Here is a 24,200-nt window from a genome sequence, read left to right as displayed (position 1 = left end):
AGACTTTACTTTTTTTGTTTTGCTAATATTGGCAGTTTCCTCTGTTTTTATTGTTCACAAGCAAAACAAAAAATTAAAAATCATTTGTTTTTGTCTTGACTAAACTACTTTTAACATGCCAAATATGATAATTCAATGGCAAAAAAATAAATGCTACTGTAATACAAAACCACTAGCTTTGACTGCTGCAAAGTTTCCCTAGTCCTTTAATGTGGACATTTCCGTAAACATGATCAGTTTTCAAACCTAATCGAGGAAGAAACCCTTTTTAAAAAGTACATTATCTTGTCAAGATCTCTTGTCTGGTGCCAGATACTAGATTTGATTTTTGGATGGGTATAACAAGTAACAGTAATGTAAGGAATTAAATAAAAATCCCAAGATACTTGGGATTTGCAAAGAGTAAAATATTTTTAAGCAATTACTGATATAATTACAGTGTACCAGATAAAACACTTTGCCATTGTTACACTGAATTTATTTGGCTTCAACTTTTCCAACCTTATGTTGTGTGATATATATCCATAACATTTATACTGTTGTAAGTGATGATGCAAACCACTTGGAATTGCTAATGCTGCCTCATGAGCATCACATGATGTAGTTGCATATATTGATAGAAGCACTGAAGGGAATTGATGCAAAGGCCTTACATTGATGGGAGTTGTTGGGAGTTTGGGTTGCTGTGCTAGTTCTCTGCCTATGTTGCAGCATTTAACAGATCATCTGTGTGCTCTGTATAAATAAAATGTTTGAATCAAATCTATATTTAGGATAGGGCAGATTTGTAAGTTGGTAGGTTGCTTGTTCAAATCTCATGTCTCTTAAACTTAGACATCTGTAGAGACATTTTTGTCTCACAAAAATCTATGATAAGGCATACAGTACATGCCAATTAGTAGGATTACTGCAAATGTATCTGAAGTGTTTTGAGCTTTCTAAAGTGAAAGTATGTTGAACGATTTGTGGTAGATAAAGGTTTGTAACCCACTTAATTGCTTAGTAGCAGCAACTAAAAGCCCCCTTCAAATTTGCTTTATGAAGAAAGCCACCCCCGCCCCCAAGGATAGACACACACAGTAAAGGACTGTTGTATAAAAGCAATTTCCCAATTTCCCAGCATAGATATGTGCTCAGACACACCTTGTACTTTAATTCAAAGTGTCTGGATTCTGTCTAGAGTTTTGGAGAGTGGAATTTTGTTCCTGCTGGAAGAAAGGGAGAAAGCAGTTTTTCAATTACTTCATGACTGTTTCTTACAGAGGATTGGACGGCATATTGGAACATCATGGGAGGTGGCACTAGGGACTGCAGGGGGAATATCCACCTCTGTCCCCTTCTTCCATTGTGAAGCTCTGCTGGACCTGTTTCTTCCGGAAATTTACAGCGCTCCTTCATTTTCAGAAGAGCAACCCTGGAAGCAGTCCAGTGATGGCTCAATAACCATCCCTGTGAGCCACTGTTTTGAATTCGGCTTTGATTGATAGATATTCGTGTTCTAGTAGAAAACAATGTAAACAGTACAGGGTTTGGAAAACTTTTGTCTTTATCTGTCCAAACAATCTTTGGTAGGGGCTTCCTTTATACGTGGCAACAAGAAAGGGTTGTAGAAGTGGTTAGGTTTTTAAAGATTAGTTCTCCTATATAAATGGCATTTCAGTGTTCAACATCTGTTCAGTTTAATATCAAAATGAGAAAACTGCCACTGCCAAATATTTCCACTTGCAGTCTTGGCACAAGATGAAAGATGGATAGAGGCTTTTTGTCTGCAACTTACTTGATATTTACTTATTTTTATAGAATTATATTTTTTATCCTGCTTTTCAGAGACGCAAGGGAAGGGATATGGAAGGGAGGGGGGAGCTCTGTTGGCAATACTAGAAAAAAAGTGGTGAGTTGTAAACAGGCATGGATACCAAGTTTCTGGCTAAGGCTGATTGCTGGTGGTCTTGGTCACAGAATGCTCAAGTGAGGTAACAGAAGGTTATGTGTTCTTCATTTGTGTGTTTCTTCAATGGAGTTACTTAAACTCAAGCTTTGAACTTGCATGCTAGCAAACACATAGGGAACAGACCTTCTTTACAGTGTGGAACATTGTAGAACACAATATGGAACACATGCTTTGTATGTAGAAAGTCGTGGGTTCATTCCCTAGTATCTCTGGTTAACTAGGTCTCTTAAGTAGGAGGGCTTTGAAAGATCTCTCCCTGATTTTGGAAAATCATGTCCACTTGAATTAGTCCCCAGCCTGACAGTCCCTAGTATTCCTCCTGACCATTGGCCATTCCGGCTGAAGCTGGTGAAATTTGAAGCCCACAGCATCTAAAGAACACTGGAATATGAAAGGCTGTGTCAGACACTTCTGTGCTAGATCATCATATGGGCTGAACTGGTATGAGATGGGTTCAGATGTGCATTGAATGTTTTAAGACTTTTGAGGCAACAGAAGACAGTAGACAATAGAAAAACGATTAAACAATTTATGCTTTACTAAATGGTGTTGACATAAGGAAAACATTTTTTCTAAGTTTCATGTGTCACCATTTTTAGAGATAATCTTGCTAGTTATTCTAGTTCTATAACTTTTAGTTACTCTTATTGCAGTGTCTTTTGGGGTGTGCGTGAGGGGAAGGACTTGACTGCATTGATACCTGTTTATATTTATTATTTTTATACCACTTATACTGTTTTTATACTGTTTATATTATTTTTATATAAATTTATTATTTTTTATAATTTCTGGGGCTCTCTGGGTGATTAACAAAAGTTAAAACTCACAAAGAACAAAAAGTTAACAAAACCACAGCAATAGTAACATAGAGGCATAGAAGCAGTACAGGAAAAATGCAGTACTAAAATTAAAAAGTTAACTGTTAAATACTGGGGAAATAAAAAGGTGTTCACTTGGCATTGAAAAGAATACAGAGTACATGCCAGGCACACCCCTTTGGGGAGCTCATTCCAAATTTTTAATTTCTGTAAAGCTTACTTTTAAAGAGGAGGGCTGGTCATTTTACTAGTCACTAGATGGCAGCACTTCCCCTAATTAACATTTTGAGCAAATTTCATGGGATTATGTGCTTCTGTTTAATCTTCTTGGAATTGAACACTCTGTACAAAGAGTAAGAAATGACAGCACAGATCTGTAATACAGAATGCTAACTTGCTAGCCTTAAAGATGTGCTTGAATTTGGTATGTGTTTTACTGAACTATGGAATTACTAGGGAATGAATTGTCTGTGCTGGATTTCCTGTTCTGGGTAATTTTTCCATTCAGTGCTAAACTATAACTCTCTATATAAATTAAAAGATGTAATTTAGAGAGGCATATTTAGACAGAAAATGTCTCCAGCTCCCTGTATCTCCTGGCCAACATGCTGGCCAGCACATGCTGGGAATTATAGGACATTACTTGTGTAAACATGCACAGGAATATTGTTATTGCAGGCAACTTATTTCTTGTGCACTAAGGTTTTCTACCACATTTTTTCTTAATAATTTCTATACATGAAAACATGCTTGTTTGTTTTTTCTGTGCAGTGACTTCTAATCCATTCTGAAGTGTAGTAAAGATTGGGAGGCCTTATCTTAACTGCTGAGGCTAAGCAGTTAAGCATATATGCTACTTCATAATTTGGTTGTCTGTATTAGCTGTCCATACCAGATGACCAAATGGAAAGCAGCAGGGTCCCACAGCTTAAGCTGTCTTCTGTGGAGCAGTTTGTCTTCTCTGCTTTTTCTCCATGGCTTCCAGCATCTAAATTTCAGATTTCTATTCAAAGTACTAGTAAGTTCTGAGAAGTTTATACCTTAGCCATTTTTGTAAGGTATAGAATCTCTCAAGATCATGTTCTATAAATTGAACTATCTGTCTTTTTGTAGGTAAAGAAAGCAATTGTTTATAACTGGTATATACTGGGTAGAAGCTAGTAAACACGAAAGAAAAAGGGTAAGAGTTACAGATGTAAATTTTCTGGAAATTTTGATTTTTGTCTAGGAAACAGAAAGCAGTCTAGGGAAAATTTGAGACCTATGCAATAATCCATCAAACCCAAACTTACATTACTGCTTTAATAACATATAATGATGCATTTGTAATATAATATACAGTAGTGAAATTTGGCACATTTATGAAAGAATATGAAAGAATATTTTTCTAGGATGCCTTTTAAGGCAAACCCCCATACAAGGTGGCTTACATAAAAGAACACTTTGCATGTTTACTCAGAAGTAAGACCCACTCCTTTAGTGGAGCTTATTCCCAGGTAAGCATGAACAGGACTGCAGCCTCCAAAGTGTAAATGCTTTGCAATGCAATTTGACTTGCTTCCTTAGAAGTAAAGCATATCAGGACTTTCTCTCCGATAAACATATGTTGGATTTCAGCCCTAGTTTTGGACAAGTGAAATTTGAATATACCCAAGCTGAGAGAGAGGGACATTTGTAAAAAGCTGCAACTTATGATATAATTGACTGTATCTTCATTATTACCATCTGAAAAGTAGAAAAAAATTAAATCACACACTATGTAATAGTTGGTATTTAGACGAAATGTTTCATAGAGTAGGAACTAGTAAGCACACTTTAGAAGGCAGACTTAGTAACATCACTGACAGCATTGAATTCTACAGTATGAACAGGAATTGTCATTCACTAATGCTCTGGATTCTTAAAAATGTTAATTATTTGGGTGAGTCTTTAAAAATAATTCATTCATTAAAAAGGGGGAAGGGGAAATATTTCATACATTTTTCCAGTTTTTACCCCAAATTTCCATTTTTTTTCCCACTGGAGAAAAAATTGAAAAGTCCTGTAATGGGAAAGAATCCCCCCCCCACCAACACACAAACCAATTTTGGGGTTTTTTCCAGCCTTCATCATAATAGTAGGTTCTACACTTGAACCAATTTCACTATAAATTTTTAATATTAAATGAGCATCTGTAAGAGTATCTCTGAATTTGTTTTGTGTGCTTGTATTTATTTTAGCATGTAAAATCATGCACAATACATGTTGGGTTTAAAAGCAATTCAATCTTTCTAAAATGCTAGAAGTTTTTTTCCAGAGAGAGAAAATAATTCCTAAGAGAAAAAAAGGTGTTTATTGGCTTCTTTGAAACACTTCTCAGTTTGAATACAACTTTAAGAGGTGAGAACAGATTAACCATCTACTCTCCTAAACAAAGAACCATAAAGTAGCAAAGTAGCCCTACGGCCTACTCACCATAGCAACAGAAGAAGCCAGTAACTAGTAAGGAAGCAGTAGCAGCCAACCAATAATATAAAGCCCAGCCACAGTCTTCTGCACACTGCCCTTTGTAGCCCTTCCTCAGCATTGACCGCTTGGTAAGCTATACTTGCTCATTGAAGACAAGGCTACAGTCATTTTATTTGTACTAAAAGGCCAGCTATAGGTGAAATCCCCTGGGTGAAAGTTGAACTTGATTCTTAAGAACTACCTCTCTGACAAAATAAATCAGAAACATGTTTTAAAAATTCTTGATACTTCCTTAGATAACTCTTGATATTTCTGATTCAAAATACAGGCCCATAGAATGCCTTGGCTATCTTCTGAAACTTAGTTCTATATTCCTATCAATATTAACCTCTGTCTTCTTTCCAAGGCTACTGCCTTGCCTACTGCACAATGGTCTGATACTGCCATTTGCCCTCTCTGATGAATTCTCTTTGAATCCTTGCAACCTTTTCTTCCCCAGCCCTCCTTTTCACAGCTTTATTTTTCTATTTACCTCCCTCTGTCTGGACCTTAAAGTCAAAACAAATAGCCATTTTTCTCATCCCTAAATCTTCTCCTAAAACTACTGCTACTGTTATAAAAAAACTCCTTTAATGGACACCTTACTGTTCATAGGTAGTATGTGAGGAATCCATGTGGCCTTTTGGGTTTGGATTCCATTTTTTCCTGAACTTTCAAAAGAAATTCTATCAATAACAATGATATGGTAGAGGAACCTTTACTTGATGGCAAAAGGGTCAGAAACAAAAGAAAACTGCAGATATCAAAAATATTAGTCTCTGGCTTTTTGATGGTGCATATTCCTATATGTTTATAGTTGAGATGCTTTCCATATTTGGAGAATTATTCAGTACTGCTGCTGAGCACTAGTTGGTTCCTCTTCATCAAGCTCTGCTCTCGCCCGCTGTCTTTATATGAAGTCCTTTTGTTAAATTGTTCTCATTTGTTTTTCTCTCTCACTTAGCTTTATGTTGTAAATCTTTAAGGAACTCATCTCTAGACCACTGTGAATTTTGTCTGCAGTATTCAACTTTAATGATTTGATTGCTAAGTTATTTATTTAGATTGAAGTATAAACAAATAAAAATTAATGCACATGCAACCAGAAAAAGGTAATATCCTAGATAGATAGGCTATGCAGAGGTTTTATTTGAGAACTCTGATGGTTCCAAATTGAAGGGGAAGGCAGGTAAAGACGAGGTCTTCCCTAATCTTCACAGATAAGGAGATGTCAGTTCAAACCCACAGCTTCCCTGAAAAGGTAGCAGTTTAGTAGAGGGATAGTACTTTTCGGCTGAGCCTTCATTTTACCACCACAGCAAGTGTGACTGTGTCCAATTTCTTTTTCCTAAGGTGGCTTCCCTTTCTTTTCTTGTTGAGGTGTGGAAGAGGGATGATGCTTGAAGGATGCTTCTGCAGTACCAAATTCTATTGTCCTTTTGAAGGGAAGGGAGAATGGTGTTGGAAAGGAATACAAGTTAACTTTTCAGCTTCTCTTTCCCTAGAATTCCTTCTAGGTTCTTGGTGTTGTATTTCATCTCTAGGAACATCACATTTTGAGCAGGTAGAACAAGGCACTTGGAGTTTTTACAGCCTGAAGTTGTTAACAGATTTATCTTCTACTTCTAAAGTGTGTTAAATTTGTTTAAAGAACACAACTATAAAATACCAATAAAAATCGGTATTTCGAAGCCTGTGGTTTCTTTCTTGGCAAAATTCGGGCACAGTTATGTGGCTTTAACGTAGCACTGTGGTATAGCTTTGGGGTCAGACTTCGATTTCTTGTTATTTCTAATTTTACTTCTGGTATCCACATTGATCAAAAATCTGCATTATAACCTGGGTAGTGTACAGTGTTGGTCCAGAGTAGACCCTTTCAAATGAAAGGTAGTTGAATTAGACTAACGTTGGATACAACCCATTGTGCTTTATCTTAGGCTTCCTTTAATGCATTAATACTGTAATAAAGTGACTTTAAAAATGTATCATAGTGTGCCACCACAAACCCAGAAAAAATTGTTCATGAAGTAAAAATTGAGGCAGGTGGTGAGTTTTGCATCTAAAGCTGGAGGATTGGCTAATAGTTAAAAAATGAATAGAATAGTTTAAGATGTCATATTTTAAGGGCCTTGAGGACCTAATTATTTGTCTTTAGTCAGCGAACATCATACTTGAAGAATTAGGTTTTTGATGTAGTGTATTTATATACAATAGGATATTTTACCTAGAAAATGATGAATCCTCACTGAACACAACTTCTGACCTTTGACCAGTTGTAACTTCTTAGTTAATTTTGTAAGTAACACCCCTCTTTAGATAGAATGCATATTTTCTGTTGCATCTGCTTAGAATTGTGCAGTATATTTTTGGTTAGCATAAGAATAAAAGGCACAGCTAAGGATATTTGGTAGATTATACTAAATGACTTTCTGTTCCTTAAGCTGTTCTGTTGGCATCTCATGGAAATAGGGTTTTTTTTAACCAAAGTTGGCAGCGATGGAACACACATGTCATTAAAGCACGAATGGTGTGTAATTCACAAGGGGCAGATCGCTCTGTGAGTCATATAGGTCATTCCCACTGGTGTGGAAAAATATTACATCATTGCTGTACTCAGTGTTCTATTTATATGACACCAGAATTTCAAGTACATTTTGCTTTTTTTAGATGCAGTAAACAGTAACAGGAGTTTGTCTCAAATTGAAGTTACTGCTGGGCCTTAAAAGGAGCAAAGCTTAATCAAATATTTACATAGAGACCAGGAGCCAGAAGAAGAGCATGAAGTCTCTCTATAAATTTTCAGGAGGATAGTAGGATGGTGCAAGGAGTGGCTCCCTGTCCTCATTGCCAGGCATGAAATCATTTGTCTTTAAAAAGAGAATCTTCATGTCTGATGCTTCTTAAAAGGGTTTTAATCCACCACAGAAATAAGAATCAAAGAACATCTCCAGTTTGGTTCAAGGTGTCACTTTTCACTACTCAGTTCCAAGAAACTTGTACAACTCCTTATGGGCATTATCCACTGGTGGTCGTGTGCTAGTTCAAAGTTTCTGCTGCTTGTGAGAATTCCATTTACATCCCTGCTTGCACTTCAGATCCAGTACTTTGATTCTGCTTGCACAAGTTCTTGTGCAAGTCATTAGACAAGACTTCTGTTTAGGCTAGGTGTTGCTTGCATTGGTTGTGCTACTTCTGCTAGTGCTTGTACAACCACTACTGGAAAATCTCTAGTGTGGCATTGGATAGAATCCTGTTTATCACTGTGCTTGTAACCATTACTCATTCTGAAAGTTAAGAGTTGGAAATGTAGCTACTAAATTGGACATCTCAGCATCCTGAAATGTAGCTGTTAAGTTGAACTTCTGTGTTCATACAGCTGGAGAGAAGAAAGTCTAATGCCATTCTTTACATGCTGTTTACCAAAAGAGATTCTTAATTGTGTATATTTAATAGACTGGTTCTGCAACACAAGGCTGGGTACATGTGTAAGAATTGCAGTCTCAGACCATTGGGGAACTACTTGGTCACATCCTAATATACAGCTTGGCCTGGTCACAACATAAAAGTCTCTTTTGAATAAAGATCATAAAGCAACCTATTTCATTCCTGTAAGGACCATGTAGCTCTCAGTACGGCTTGTTGTTCTTCCAAAGTGCCTTGTCTTCTAAGGGAAGCCTCTTCTGAGTCATAATTCGGAAAGGAACTACTCCATCAGAATGCCAGTTGCTTTGGCACATTTGTGGCTTATGAAATCACAACTATATCTGGATTCTTTTCTAATGACTGATTATTTCCTTTTGCTGTGGTCTTGATAACAAGCCAGCAGCTGAATATCTGAGTACACTTCATTAGCAGCAAATCAGCCTTCACAGTTTATGCTAAGTAGATTTTTTTTCAATACTGGGAATTTGTTGTTCAGCCAGCACATTCTCTCCACTTGCATACACTGTCTCTCAGCTTAAAATACTTTTGAAAGGGCATTGTTGTAGAATTTTCTTGTAACTCAGCTTGATTTGAAGTCATCTTAAGGTTCACATTTTAAAACGCAGTGGTTAAAATGGAGACTTAGCAAACATTCTTCAGATTCTTGATTTTTAAATAGGAAATTCATATGCATATGAAAAAACCCTGTAAACTTATTAAAGAATTTTAGCTAACTCTTAAAGGAAAGAGTTCATTTTCATTTTAAATGCATGTACATGTTACTAAAATCCTGAAGTATATTTTAAATACTGAAAGAAGTATGTCTAATGATTTAGTTTTAAAAATTACCACAATTTTGATACACAGTGTTAATTCTTTCCCGTTAAGACCACGGTGTCCTCAAAAAGACTGTAGGCTTAGCTCCATCTTAGGAATTAAAACTGGCCTGCACAAGATAATCAATATTTGCTTCATGGAAACATAATGAATATCTAGCTTTTTAACAAAGTTCTCAGGGTGGTTGATTACTAGATCCACTATCAAAAGCTCAGTTGTGGTTGAAGCTTTTACATTATGACCTTGATGATTTGCATATGATACTTTGCACCCGCTGAAGGTTTCATAGGCTACAGTTGGTCACACTGTATCTTGAGAACCCAGTATTTATTTTTGTGAATACAGAGCAAGGTTAAAGGTGTGAAGCCAGAAGAGACATAAGGCCAAACAAATGAAGTCCACATTCGTTGGTTTTTCAAGATTCAAGTTTGAGCAACTGTAAAAAACTTTTTTTTCAAGATCTTTCTTCAGTTTGGGAATACCACTTTCAGAGTAAGAGTATTGTTACAGTGGAGAGCAGTTCCTTCCCCACATGTGATTAGGCACCTGCTGTGAAATGGTATGTCAACTTCATTTGCTTCTACACAACTCTAATAGAAAAAACCAGCTAGAGTGTTACTGGCCATGATGTACTTTTGAACTGTCCCTGAATTCTGAATTAAATTGTTTTCCACTGATGATAACCTGCTGAACGTGGTGTTCCACATTGGTGCTGGAAAGTAGGCGTGGCTTATTGTCCTTACCTTTCAAGCCATGATTGAGGTGAGTGTAATGTGCAGGTGCTTCCTGTAGCTGGCATGGGACCTATAATATGACTTGTATGCACACGTGCACACTTAGCCCTTTGTGTTTCTCCTAGTTGGTTCAACCCAGAACAAAGAATTGCTGCAGGGGAGAAGCAGACAAGAATGTACATCTGCATCTGTGCCAAAGCAAGGGTTTTGTTCTCATATCTTGGAATGATACAGAACTTTTTCCATGGCACTTTGGTGCATGTACTGTAGGTTGGCTGACCAGGTGCAAGTCACTTAGGTTTGTTCACTTCTTGTTAGCATTCTTGTTTGAAACCTGGTGAACTTAATGTATCTTTATTCATATTTGAGATGTGATTACTAGCTACATGTATACCTGACCATTTCCAGGGAACCAGGGTATCATATGTGGTCATCCTCTTCATTTTATCGTCACAACAACCTGTGTTGTGGGAGTTGGTGCCTGAGTCAAAGTCACCCAGTGAGCTTCATGGCTGCGTGGTGGCTAGGACTTGGGTCTCTTCAGTCCCAGTCCAGTACTTTGGCTACTAGCCCATGCTGGCCCTCAAAAGTGCCATCAGGGTTGCTAGCATACTCACCCACTAGGGTTTTTTTTCCCATGTGCTCTCCTCTACCAAAGTTTTTAAACATTGTTAAATGTTTGCCACAGAAAATATTATGAATGGGTAATATTTGTAAATACCTGGATTTTTTTTGCAAATGAAGAATCTATGCTGTGAGCTTTTTTCTATACTCAGGTGACCGAGTCATAGATGTTGGGTCGGAATGGCGGACATTCAGCAATGACAAAGCAACAAAAGACCCATCCCGAGTTGGAGACACCCAGAATCCTCTCCTGAGTGATGGAGATTTGACCACAATGATTGGCAAGGTAAAATAAGTTTACTTACAGAATGCACGAATACGTTAGCACACAAAATATGTCTGGAGCAACAGAGGACCCGGCAGAAAGTTGAATTTCAGAGCCTTATAAGTTACAATGCAGTATTGAGTGCAAGCGGTTGTGCATAACAGTCCTTTTGTGCTAACCATACACTCTGTTTCTTTAGTGTGCATTCAGATCCAGGCAGCACAATGGGGTGGGCTTCCTTGTTAGGGCTGTTGATGTGGAATGGGAAAGTATACCTGCTGCTGGATCAAGCAACAGTGTTACAGGGAACCCAGCGCTGGCATATTTTCCTGTTCCTGCTGGACTTAACATCAGTCTGTAGTCCACATAGGAATAGGTAGCACAGTAATGGCCACCAAAAGACTGTTCTTAGTCACTTCATTGCTAGGAAGCTGTAAAGGGTGTTCCTACTGTTGGTTTTGAACTGTCTCTTCACATCCCTACTCTGCTGAAAAGTAGCATGCATATTTAGTATGGATCTAACTGATACCTGATGGATTGTAAACCCTTCTTCTGCAGGGCACAGGTGCAGCCAGTTTTGATGAATTTGGGAATTCCAAATATCAAAACCGCAGGACTATGAGCAGCTCTGACCGGGCAATTATGAACGCGTTTAAAGAAATAGCTAGCATGGCAGACAGAATCAACCTCCCCCGAAATATAGTTGTAAGTTCATGCCTCTTTCTCTTAAATTGTTCTGGCGTTTACTTAGTTAGCATAATATAATGAGCACATGAATTTTTGATATTATTGCTAATTAAATGGCCTGGAGTTAATTAAATTTTGTCTGCTTGCTTTGAAGGATCGAACAAATAATTTATTCAAGCAAGTATATGAGCAGAAGAGCCTGAAGGGAAGAAGTAACGATGCCATTGCCTCTGCTTGTCTCTACATTGCCTGTAGACAAGAGGGTGTTCCTAGAACATTTAAAGGTAAGTGCTAAGTGGTGTGTGTGCTTCAACTGTGTTGAGCTGCTTGACTGGTGGAAACCGCCACTTTGCTCTTCAATTTCCAGGGACGGGGAACCAAAGCTTCCAATCCCTGAAATGGGTCTCTTGTTCTGCATCTGAGTTACCATTTTTCTCATGCAGAATCATTTCTGTACAAATTAAAATCACCAGCTTGGGAGGATCATTTGCATGATTATTGGCTGTGTCAAAAATTGCTGTGTGGTGCAGATGAAGGGGACTAAGGCAGTCATGGCCTCTCAGGGATTTCACTGTGAGACAGTACATTCCATTCTGCACCACGGGGAAAACTCACAATAATTTGTAGAATACATGATTCAGACAACACATTCGGGCATCAGCCCTGCCGATTATAGAGCCCTTTGCAGGTCATTTTGAATATTTGGCGTTGTGAGCTGGATGTGGTGAGGTATAGCAATAGGGTATTCTTTTCCTGCTTCATCATGCAGCCTGTTCCAAAGAGTATTGATGGCTAGAAAAGGGCAATCAAGAGCCTCATTGCTGTTTGAAGGCAGACTGTGAAGTTGCTGGTCACTGAATGGAGAAGCAGCTGAGTCAGTGCTACACAGAAGCCTACTGTTACTACACACACCTCTTCCCCCGTGCTTGAAGGGGCAGCTATTGTGTGGCTCCTCAGTCCTTTCATCCAGGATGGACTCACCTTAATTTTGTGGGCTGAAGAGACTTGTATAGAATTTGACAAGCACATCCATCCTGATAAATCTTAAATGATATATTTGAAATGATTAGACCCATGAAGTAAAATGCACACTGATTTTATTGTGCATGTTATCTTGTTATCTTATAGTCTTTCTTCTGGAAAAGTTGTAGTTAAGGTATTGGGAGTTAAGATACATGAGAATTTTACTTTCATGCTGTTCAAAGCTTGCAGTTATCCCCTCTGTGTTGAAGAACCAGTGGCAACTGCAGCTTTTGCCACCGCTGCTCACAGCTAAGAATGAAACATGGCTTGTTACAATATTGCTGATTTCTCCCATCCCTCTTACTTTATTTAGGCTCTGTTAAAACCTGTGTTCCAGCTGATATTTGCTTGTTGGAACATAATTCTTCAGTTACTTTATATGCAGCTTTCTCATAAGTAGAAACTACCATATTGATTGGGTAAAGGTTTCCCCGCACATATGTGTTGTATCTGACTCTGGGGCCAGTGCTCATCTCTGTTTGTAAGCCCAGCATTGTCCAAAGATGCTTCTGTGGTCATGTGGTCGGCATGGCTAAATTCTGAGGCGCATGGAATGCTGTTACCTTTCCCACCAAAGTGGAACTTAATTATCTATTTGCATTTGCATGCTTTCGAATTGCTAGGTAGGCAAGAGCTGGGATGAATTTTAACTGCCAACCTTCCAGTCAATGGCCCAGTGGCTCAACAGTTTATCCCACTGCGCCACCATGTCCCTGTCATATTGATTTCATGGACTGAATTATGTATTTGTGCTGTGAAAATGTAAGGTGCAGATGATGGAATATTATAGAATTCAGGATTAACTTTCAGTTCGTGGGAGTGGGAACTGAGAGTATTGGCCTTAACTAATGCTGATTCTCCCCCCCCCCACCCAATTTTGAGTTGGATTTTAATTTACCTTATTTTTATTTTTTAAGAAATCTGCGCTGTCTCCAGAATTTCCAAAAAAGAAATAGGGCGGTGTTTTAAACTCATCTTGAAAGCTTTGGAAACAAGTGTGGATCTGATCACGACAGGAGATTTCATGTCCAGATTTTGTTCTAATCTGGGTCTTCCTAAGCAAGTTCAGATGGCAGCTACGCACATTGCACGTAAAGCTGTGGACTTGGACTTGGTTCCTGGGAGAAGTCCCATCTCTGTTGCAGCTGCAGCAATTTATATGGCTTCACAAGCCTCAGCGGAGAAGAAGACCCAGAAAGGTAACCTCTTCACATCTCTGTTAAGCCTTGCTTTATTCATGGCTGGAGTCCTGATTGCTTTGGAAAGGCAGTCCTTTTCGTGTGTTGAATGAATGTGTGAAGCAAGAAGTGCTCCAGCCTCCACATACAGCACCCTTGTGGAGTGACTGTTTCAAGAGTAGCACCTCCTGCCTCAGTGGAGACCCTTCATTCAGTTAGTTGTGACAAACTGAAGTCTCTTTCATTTCAGTGGATCTATGCTGGTAGGACCAACATTGGATATTGCCCCCTGATTTTCCAGGGTTCTTAAGCATTGAGTGAATGCTGAGTGTTGAGGAAGTTACATGCTTTAAACTCTGAGATGCACTTTGGAATAATTTCAGAGTTGTAAATATATTTGTCAGTTTGAGGATAGGATAACAAAAGTGCTAACTAACTTCTCTGTCTTGGCTTTTGTTTTAGAAATTGGAGACATTGCCGGCGTAGCTGATGTTACAATCAGACAGTCATATAGGCTGATTTATCCTCGGGCTCCAGATCTTTTCCCTGCAGATTTCAAATTTGACACCCCAGTGGACAAACTGCCACAGCTGTGAAATTTCCAAGGCTGCTTCTAGTTACTACAAAAAAAAGTTTTTGACTTCCAAAAATTGTTGTATAAAAGCGGTCCTGCTGAGCCTTCAAGTTGCAGAACTGGTTAAAGGATGTGAAAAAGCCTATCTGAGGAATCAGAGTACGCATTCCAGGTGTAAACAAGATAATTTTGTGGCATTTTTTATGTATATATTAGTGAAAGTAACTATTTAACAACCATTGCAACAAACTTAATTTCCTATTCTATGTATTTAGATTTCTTTTGTAGAGATCTAGTAAACTGTATTTTGGAAAACATTTCAAATTCCTGAATAAACAGTTTTCCAAAAGCATTTACAGTCCTGCAAGTTTTACTATATGTGATCCTGTTCTAAATAAATACAAACTTGGAGTATAAAACATTTTTTGAAGTTCTTCGTCGTGGCCTCTGTGCATCACACATATGGGTGCTGTGCCTGTGCAGTGCCTAAGGCTGGAAAGTTTACAAAGCTAGCAGTTTTTGGCGGGAAAAACTCTGCTCCCCTCCCCCTCAGTGATATAAATGGAGCGGAGTGTCCGCCATTTTCTCAGTCTTTTGTGACCGCCGTTCGCTGTGCCTCGAGCCTTTATCTCTCACCTGTATTGATCTTTGTTGCTATCTTGTTCCTTGTTGCTAGTTGTTGTATATCTCCAAGGTTTTCATTCCCATTCGAGTTTCCCCGTTTACTCTTCAACTCTATAAAAAATATATATATCTTTCCCTCTTTACTATTTTCTCCTTATTTCTTCTTTCCCAGTGGCTCAGGGGGCAGCTTTCCACAGATGTTCACAGTGTGGGTTGAAGATGTCTCTTACTGACCCACACGATCTGTGTCTCCTCTACTTGGGTGAGGGACACAGAACCGACAAATGCAGCCATTTTCAGGCCTTTACTAAACAGGCGTGCAAAAACCGAGAGAACCGCCTGAGGAAAATGCTGTGGGACCAGGCCCTCATGCAATCTGACCTGCTGGCCGCTAAGTCTGCTGCTGCTTCCGCCACGCCCCCACTGCGCCCATCGGCTGATGGTGCCCCGGCTATGGAGGCTCAACAACCTCCTCCTCCTCATAAGCAAAAGGAGAAGAGGAAACATGGCGGATCTGAGAAATCCTCTGCCCATAAAAAGCCAAAGAAGGATAAATCAGATAAGATGGCCCACAAGCCTAGGAAACCCGATCAAGTATGACATCGTGATTCGGGTTCATCTGTACCATCAGTCCCGATGGCCGCGACAGGACCGACGCCGACGGGCCCGACCTTGCAGATTGCCATGCAGGTGACTCCACCAGGGTCCCCTAGACGGGTCACACACTCGGTGCATTCGTCCCCCAAGCGACCCGATGTGCCGTTGCATGAATCCATCTCTGTTGGGGAGATTTGTGATTCTCCGCCGGCGGCTTGTTCTCCAACACGATGCCTCATCCTGGGCCAACCACGGGACCTATCTCCCATCAACCATGGCACCGACATCACTCCTCGGACCAACTCCTGGAGGAATGGGACCAGCCCCGTTACGGCAGCCATCGCAGAGGTTGGGATGACTACCCATCTTACGCCTACTATCCATCAGCTCGGGACCATACGCTTTCCCTGGTACCGAGAGGGACACCATCTACCTCCAGTCCGATGAGATCGGGACACCCCACCTCACCAGTGAATTCCTCTTCCAGTGGCCCACTGCAATATGGAACCGATTCGGATGACTCCGAGGTGGCATCGACCTCGCCCGATGTGGCTATTACAACTCGGGCCGGGATCGCCGGAGGAACCTCATGTCACCTTTGGAGAACTGATGGCAAGACTTGTTGCTAGAGATTGAAGCCCAACATCGTATCGACCCTAGCACTGACAAGTTTTATGATACTGTTAGGGGTGAACAATCTGCTGCCATCATCCTGCCTCTGATAACAACCCTCCGTCAAGCCATGGTGGAACCTTGGAACCTACCGACTCAACCCCAGCCTACGTCACGTTGGTACGAGGCGATGTACTGACTCCGGGAGCAGGACATACCATTTCTCCTGTACCACCCGAAACCGAACTTGGTAGTGGTAGAATCTTCCCAAGGACGAGAGTCGGGGGGCCATACTGCACCTTGCGATAAAGAGGGTCAGAAAATTGATATGTTGACGTACCAAGTTTACGCAGCTTCTGGACTCGGCCTTTGTATCTTCAACTACGAAGCAACACTGGCCCACCAATACTTCCTTATGCAGAAGCTTGACAACATCACTGCTTCCTCACCAGACCAGCAAAGAGACCTGGCACGAGTGTTCATTAAAGAAGCCATGCAGGTCTCTATCCAACAATTATCTACGGCCAGACACCATGTCGACTCCGACTCCAGGGCTCTGGTCGGTGCCATCTCTCTTCATCGCTGTGCATGGCTTCGGAGCTGCAGTTTCCCTGAGGAGATGAAGCGACGCATCGAGGAAATACCATCCAATGGTTCCGGACTGTTTCATTCGAGGACGGATCACAAGCTGAAGTCCATCCATGGGTCTAGGATGACCGCTCGTCAGATGGAGGTTCCAGCTCAGTCCCAATGTAAGTGGTCCTGGTCCCGCCCATCTTATAGAATGCAGCAATACTCCCAGTTCCCTGGTAGACAGCAATTTCAGCCCCGTCAGCAGCGTCGGAAGCAACCTCCACAACAATGCTTCCAGCAGAGCCGCTGCCGCTTCGAGTCTGAGAAGCATCAATGTTGATGGGTCCAGCGAACCTCTTCTCCTACACCCACCCTCCCCTCTTCCTTTTGGGGATCGACTGCAAAGTCGACTCCCCATTGTGGAGTCCATCACATCTGATCGGTGGGTTTTATCCATTATTCAGCTCGGATATAGAATAGAATTCGACATCGTTCCTCTGTCAGGCCCGATCTGATTTACACCTCGCTCGTCGGTGTTAGTAGATGAAGTTATCCAATTGCTTCGTAAAGGAGTGATCCAACAGCTTACACGTTCTGAGGGACTTCATGGATTCTGTTCAAAATATTTTACTGTCCCTAAACGGGACGGTGGTCTCCGATCCTGGATTTACGGGTTAGTAATAGGATTATCAAGCCTAAGAAGTTTTGGATGACTACCCTTCAAAATATCCTTTCGTTGCTGAGGAGAGAGGATTGATTCGCCTCCCTGGACTTAAAAGATGCCTACTTCCATATTTCTATCCACCCCTCCCATAGGCGTCTCTTACTGTTTATGGTTGGTTCCGACATATTCGAGTTCAATGTCTTTCTGTTCGGACTAGCCACCGCACCATGGGTCTTCACTAAGTGTATGGCCCCAGTGTGTGCACACTTTCACATTCAAGGTATCCAAGTGTATCCTTACCTGGATGACTGGCTAATAGTTTCCCTGTCCTGGGAAGGCCTTCTATCAGCCATGGATATAACTTGTACCCTTTTGGATGATTTAGGACTGTGCATTAAGCATGAGAAATCGTCCCTTATTCCTTCACAGGTGATCAATGGTCATTGGAGCAAGTCTCCACCCTAGTGAGAACATTTCTTCCACTGGGTTGACAAGACAATCTTTGCTCATGGATCCATCCAATTCGACGAGACAGGACTGTTCCAGCTCTTTCGATCCAGAAGCTCCTTGGTCACATGGCCACTTCAGTTGCCACAGTCCCTCATGCCATACTTTGACTGAGACCACTTCAATTATTCTTCAACAAGATGCTCCAGCCACAACGAGATCTGCCCAGCAAACCAATTCGCCTCCTGCTGTCTGTCCTCCGTATGTTATCATGGTGGACAGTTCCAAACAATCTAAATGTGGGTATTCTGTTCCATCCACCTCATCCAACTCTGACTCTTTATACCGACACATCTCTGATTGGTTGGGGAGCCGTATGTGCAGGGCTTTGAACACAGGGCACTTGGGAACGACAGGAATCTGTCAAACACATCAACTATCTCGAACTTCTAAAGGTATCTTAAGATACCTTAAGAAATGTTAAAGGGATATTTTTGACGTTACTTGTAATTGTGGTAGTGAGGAAGTTATTCATCTTTAGAAAATTGAAAAGATCTTGAATTGTCCAGAAATGTTTAGATCGAACTAATCACTGAAGAAGAAAGAAGATATTGCAATCTTATTTAACTTGGAGATTTCCCTTTGACATTGGTTAAGAGAAACAGGATTCTGCAAGAAATGATGAGACTGATTTCACTGATGAAGAGGAGGAAGATAGTGACTTCTATCAAATTTGGAATTACTTTTTTATTGGCTGGAGAAACGGGACTTAGTTCTGATCTAAAGATGTTTTCAAGTTATTGTAAATGGGTTTTAGTATGATCATAGAATGTTAAAAGGTATGTAGTAGGGGGCTGACCCAGTAAATCTGATGTGTGTGATGATTGATGTTTGGAGTAGTAGTTCAAAATCCTAATAGTTTTTTTTTTTTTTTTTAAGAAATTTTATCTTGAACTTCTGGCAATTTTCAAAGCTCTCCGATCTTTCGAGGACACTGTCCAGCAACACGTGGTTCCGACAACTTTGTCGCTGTGTTTTATGTGAACAAACAGGGTGGCACGAAATCCACTTCTCTAGCTCATCTGTTGATGAAGATTTGGGACTGGTGCATTTTGAAAGGCATAACTCTTCTGGCAGTTCACCTAGCTGGTACCAACAGTGAGGAAGCCAATTTGTTGAGCAGGCGAATGTCAACGACTCATGAATGGGAGCTGGATCGACAAATTTGCAATCAGCTTTTCCTCCACTGGGGACACCCAGGCATAGACTTGTTTGCTACCCACAAGAACAGGGTATGCAACGCATACTGCTCTTGGGCTGGCATCGAACCGGGCTTGATGGGACGCCCTGATGCTTCCGTGGTCGAACATCACTTTTTACGCCTTCTCTCCAATTCCGCTGATAACAAAGGTTATCTCCAAGATGGTTCACGACAATGCTATGGGGATCCTGATCACACCTTGGTGGCCCCGTCAGCCATGGTTCTCCACTGTCTTCTGACTGTCTGGCAACACTTTTCTTTGCTTACCGCTTATACCTCACTTGATAACGCAGCAAGACGGAGCTGTTTGTCACCTGGACTTGACTTCATTGAGCCTCACAACTTGGTGAATCCAATGACTCACGATATCGACTCGGTACCAACGATTCCACGGCCACCTGGACTTGCCAGTTACGGAACCGATACATCACTCGTTCACTTGGATCCAATAGACGATGCCTCGGGGTCGAGTATTCTCAATCCTGATATCCAGCGCATTCTTGAATCTGCTTTAAGACCATCATTGTGAAGATTGTATGCAGCAAAGTGGCGTCGATTCTCCTCTTTCACGGAATCCAATTCGTTTGTTGCCTCTTCGGCTTCTATTGAGAACATCCTACAGTTTCTTCTAGAGCTACATCAATCGGGGCTTAAACCTTCTTCCATCAAGGTCTATACAGCTGCGATCTCCCACTACCGCGGTTCTATGCAGGGCTCATCGGTCTTTTCTCAACCAGTTATTAGAAGATTCATCAAAGGACTACAGAATCTCCATCCACCAATTCTTCCTGTCATGCCTACTTGGAGCCTCTCAGTTGTACTTCAAGCACTCACCAGAGCCCTCTTCGAACCTCTGGCAACTATTGGCTTAAGTCTTCTGTCCTGGAAGACTGCCTTCCTTGTAGCCATCACATCAGATCGAAGAGCTAGTGAGCTTTGTGCTCTTCAAGTAGATCCCCCTTATTTGAACTTTCATAAAGTTGTTCTTTGTACTGATTCAATGTTTCTGCCCAAAGTAGTTACTCCATTCCATATTAATCAGGACATTGTTCTGCCTGCCTTCTTTCCATCGCCCTCGAACCCGATTGAAAGATCACAGCATGCCCTCGATGTGCGCTGTTGCTTAGCCTTTTACAGATCGCGTACAGAATCTCTTCAAAAATCTAACCGCCTCTTTGTGAAGTATTCTGAACATGACAGAGCCTCCCCTGTGACTTCACAGAGGCTTTCAAAATGGATCGAACAAACAATTGAGTTGGCATATCAACTTGCCAAAATTGACTTACCTGTTGTTCCGAGAGAGGTCATTCAACGAGAGCGGTAGCAGCTTCCTCCACCTTTGCTGTGGGAATCCCAATCCAGGACATCTGTAAAGCTGCAACATGGGCTGCCCTGTGCACTTTTGCCAGGCATTATTGCCTTGATATGCATGCCAGACAGGACTGATCCTTCGGCAGGGCAGGCCTCTCTGCTGTCTTTCCATGACGACACTGCCCTCCTCCAACTCTTGTAAGCTTGTCAGTCACCCATATGTGTGATGCACAGAGGCCACGAAGAAAGGCAGGTTGCTTACCGGTAACTCGTTCTTCGAGTGGCCATCTGTGCATTCACACAACCTACCTGCCGGCCCCGCTCGGTGTCGGTGAATGGATTCTAATTTGGTACCATAATCTTATCTTGGTATTCATGGTCCCTACCAAATTTATTGTAATATCTCTCACTCCCACGAGGGGGCGAACGTCCAGTCTACAATAGACTGAGAAAATGGCAGACACTCCGCTCCATTTATATTGTTGAGGGGGAGGGGAGCAGAGTTTTTCCTGCCAAAAACCATTAGCTTTGTAATCTTTCCCGCCTTAGGCACTGTGCAGGCGCAGCCCCCATATGTGTGAATGCACAGATGGCCACTCGAAGCACGACAGTTATAGGTAAGCAACCTGCCATTGTTCAGTTTGATATTTAGCTGGATACTAATCGTGTATTTTGTTGCTGTATCCTGATACACATTACTTGGATTAAGCACAGTATTTAAGAAGTTTTCACCCAGAGAATATGTAGCCCAGCCTTCCCCACCCTAGCAGTCTCCGAATGTTTTAGACTTAAGTCCTAGTCTCCCCAGTCATTGGCCATGTTGGCTGGGACAAAATGCAAAACACATGGAAAGCATAGGGTTTGGCAAGACAGTCCAAGCATATATGTAGCTGAGGGTATTATCGAACAGTTTCCTGGTTATATCAAGCATTCCAAGGGTATGCCTTGATTGTTCATGTCTAAGTAACTTTTGTTCCACAGATTCATAAATAGGAGTGCGCTTCTTTCTTCTCCAGTTTCTGTTTTGGCATGTGATTATCTAGAACCTGGTCAACAGGATTCTAGTTTTTCTGGAGGCTGATCTTGCACAAGACAAAGAAATCTATTATCCCTCCCTTCCCTTAGTCCAGGAACTTTTTCCTAGCAAGAACTGAGTGAATACTAGTGTCAAGCAGAAATAACCAATCAGTCTTACTAACAAGACAGTTCAAGAGGGGTAGGTTGATCATGGTAGTCAAATAGGAAATAAGCAAGTGTATGCAGTACTATTTGTCCTGCTTGTTTCCTTGGCAGGTTCTGGACTACATATAGCACTATTGCATAGGATACACAAAGGACAGTCTTTCAGAACTACTTATGATGGAAGTATGAGACTACTCTGTGCTCTCTCTGATGTTCCTTTCTCACATGTAATGGCATTAATTTTTTTTTTCCCCGTGGGACCCTCAGACCTTTTGGAAAAAATGTGTAAGTTGGAACTTAGGTAATTGTCAGGGTTCAACATTTCCAGATGTTCTAGTTTGGCAGTTGAAACTTATCAAAATACATATTATTCATTTGATTGATGAATATCCACCCTTGCAAAGAACCAGAAAGAACTAAAAAGTCGATATAAAGCATAGCACGCCACTATAAATAATACTCTGAGTCTTAAATTACAAATATATAATTTAAAACAATGCTCTCATTAGAACACAAAAATAAATGGAACCTTTGCCTATACCACAGTGCCCGCACGAATACATTGATACAAGGGGCGTTCAATATATTCTTGGTATCGGGTTGATTTGCTATTGATGTGGGTAATTTAATTATTTCATTAGCAAATGACACTATCTGAGGGTATACATGCAAAATTTCAAATAAGTGATCATTAGTTCCCTAGTAATCAGTGAAAGATGACCATGATGACTGACACGACAATGTTGAAGAAAATCGAGCACCGCGCTGTGATTAAGTTCCTTACAAAACAAGAAAAAAGTCAAAAAATCATTCACAAAGAGATGGTGGCTGTTTACCAGGACTATGCACCTTCATTATCTACTGTTCAAAAGTGGTCAAGTGAATTTAAAAGGGGCAGAGAAAGCATTGAAGACCCTCGCTCGGGCAGACCAGTTACTGCCACTATGAAAGAAAATGTGAAAAAAATTGAGAAACTTGTATTGGAAGATGCCTGAATAAAAATCAATGTTAGCAGAGATGACAAACCTATCTGTTGGTACCATATTTTTATATTTTTCATGACCATCTTAACCTTTCCCAGGTCTCTGCAAGATGGGTGCCGTGAATGCTCATGGCGCCTCAGAAACAAGTGTGAGTCGAGTGCTGTAGGTAGTTTTTATAGCTCTGTGGTGAAGATCTATTGAGTATTTTCAACCGGATTGTTACTGGAGATGAAACTTGGGTTCATCACTACAACCCTGAAAGTAAGCAGGAGTCCATGCAGTGGCATAAAAAAGGTGCTGACCCTCCAAAGAAATTCAAAGTCACTCCATCGTCCGGAAAAATCATGGCCACAGTGTTTTGGGACTCAATGGGAATTTTATTGATTGAGTACATGAAAAAAGGTGAAACCATAAACGCAGCATCTTACACAACCACTCTGTGTAATTTAAGAGAAGCAATTAAAGAAAAAAGGGGAAAACTGACTGCAGGTGTGTTGCTTGTTTATGACAACGCACATGTTCACACGGCACGTGTTTCGAAGGCTGCTGTGCAAGACCGGTTTCGAAAAAATAAACCACCCACCCTGTAGCCTGGACCTGGCCCCCAGTGACTACTACCTATTCCCGAATTTAAACAAAGATCTTTGTGGAAAGCGATTTTCCGACGAAGAGCTCAAGGCGGCAATTAACGCACATTTTTTAGACAAGGAGGAAGGGCATTTTTTACAGGGAATTGAAAGGTTAATTTCTAGAGGTAATAAGTGTATTGAAGTTATGGGGGATTACATGGAAAAATAAAGTTATTTCAATTATTCCTTTTTCTTTGTGCTGATACCAAGAATACATTGAACGCCCCTAGTATCTATCTGGCACCGAAATGGCAACAGTGTGAAGGATAGCTGAATCTCTGGTGTAAGGGGGCTGCTTAGCCTGGATGCCACCAAAACGGCCCTGCCATGTGAAATAGCTCTGCGAAACACATTCCTCAAGGGGGGACCACAAGCAAAACCATCCAGCAGATCTTTGCTCCTGGGATTCTTGGCAATGGGTTCAGGTCCTCTAGGAATGGCACAGAATGGAATGATGAAAGAGGCAGGGTCTGGAATTAGGTTTCTCCATGCTCTATCCAAAGGCTACCAAAACAAAAGAAAAACCAAAACTGGATGTATCTGTACTTTTTCTGTGGTGTGGAGCATGTGATCAGTGTTGAAACTCCATAAAGAAACCATCTGATAGTGATCATACACATGGCTACATCAAGTTTGCTTTTTCCAGTGTTGTATCAACATACGTGGTCTTGTCAGTAATGTAGCGTGGCTTAGGGCATCTACTGAATTTGTGAAAT

The 24,200-nt window shown here is 41.0% G+C and overlaps 1 protein-coding gene across 1 annotated transcript in view; it reads left to right on the top strand.

The window, feature by feature from the left end:
* GTF2B (general transcription factor IIB) overlaps nt 1-14,953 on the top strand; it is a 28,517-nt gene extending 13,564 nt beyond the window's left edge. Inside the window, exons 3-7 of the mRNA XM_044432210.1 lie at nt 11,027-11,160; nt 11,698-11,844; nt 11,981-12,110; nt 13,767-14,048; nt 14,490-14,953. Of these exons, the coding sequence (XP_044288145.1) occupies nt 11,027-11,160; nt 11,698-11,844; nt 11,981-12,110; nt 13,767-14,048; nt 14,490-14,623 (827 nt within the window). The 3' untranslated portion in view covers nt 14,624-14,953. The remainder of the gene's footprint in view (nt 1-11,026; nt 11,161-11,697; nt 11,845-11,980; nt 12,111-13,766; nt 14,049-14,489) is intronic.
* Nucleotides 14,954-24,200: the final 9,247 nt, after the last annotated feature.

The sequence above is a fragment of the Varanus komodoensis genome, unplaced genomic scaffold (assembly GCF_004798865.1).
Source record: "Varanus komodoensis strain SLA01 unplaced genomic scaffold, ASM479886v1 scaffold24, whole genome shotgun sequence".
Classification (NCBI taxonomy): Eukaryota; Metazoa; Chordata; class Lepidosauria; order Squamata; family Varanidae; genus Varanus; species Varanus komodoensis.
Note: the sequence above shows the minus strand (reverse complement) of the source record. Positions and strands in the feature narration are given on the sequence as shown.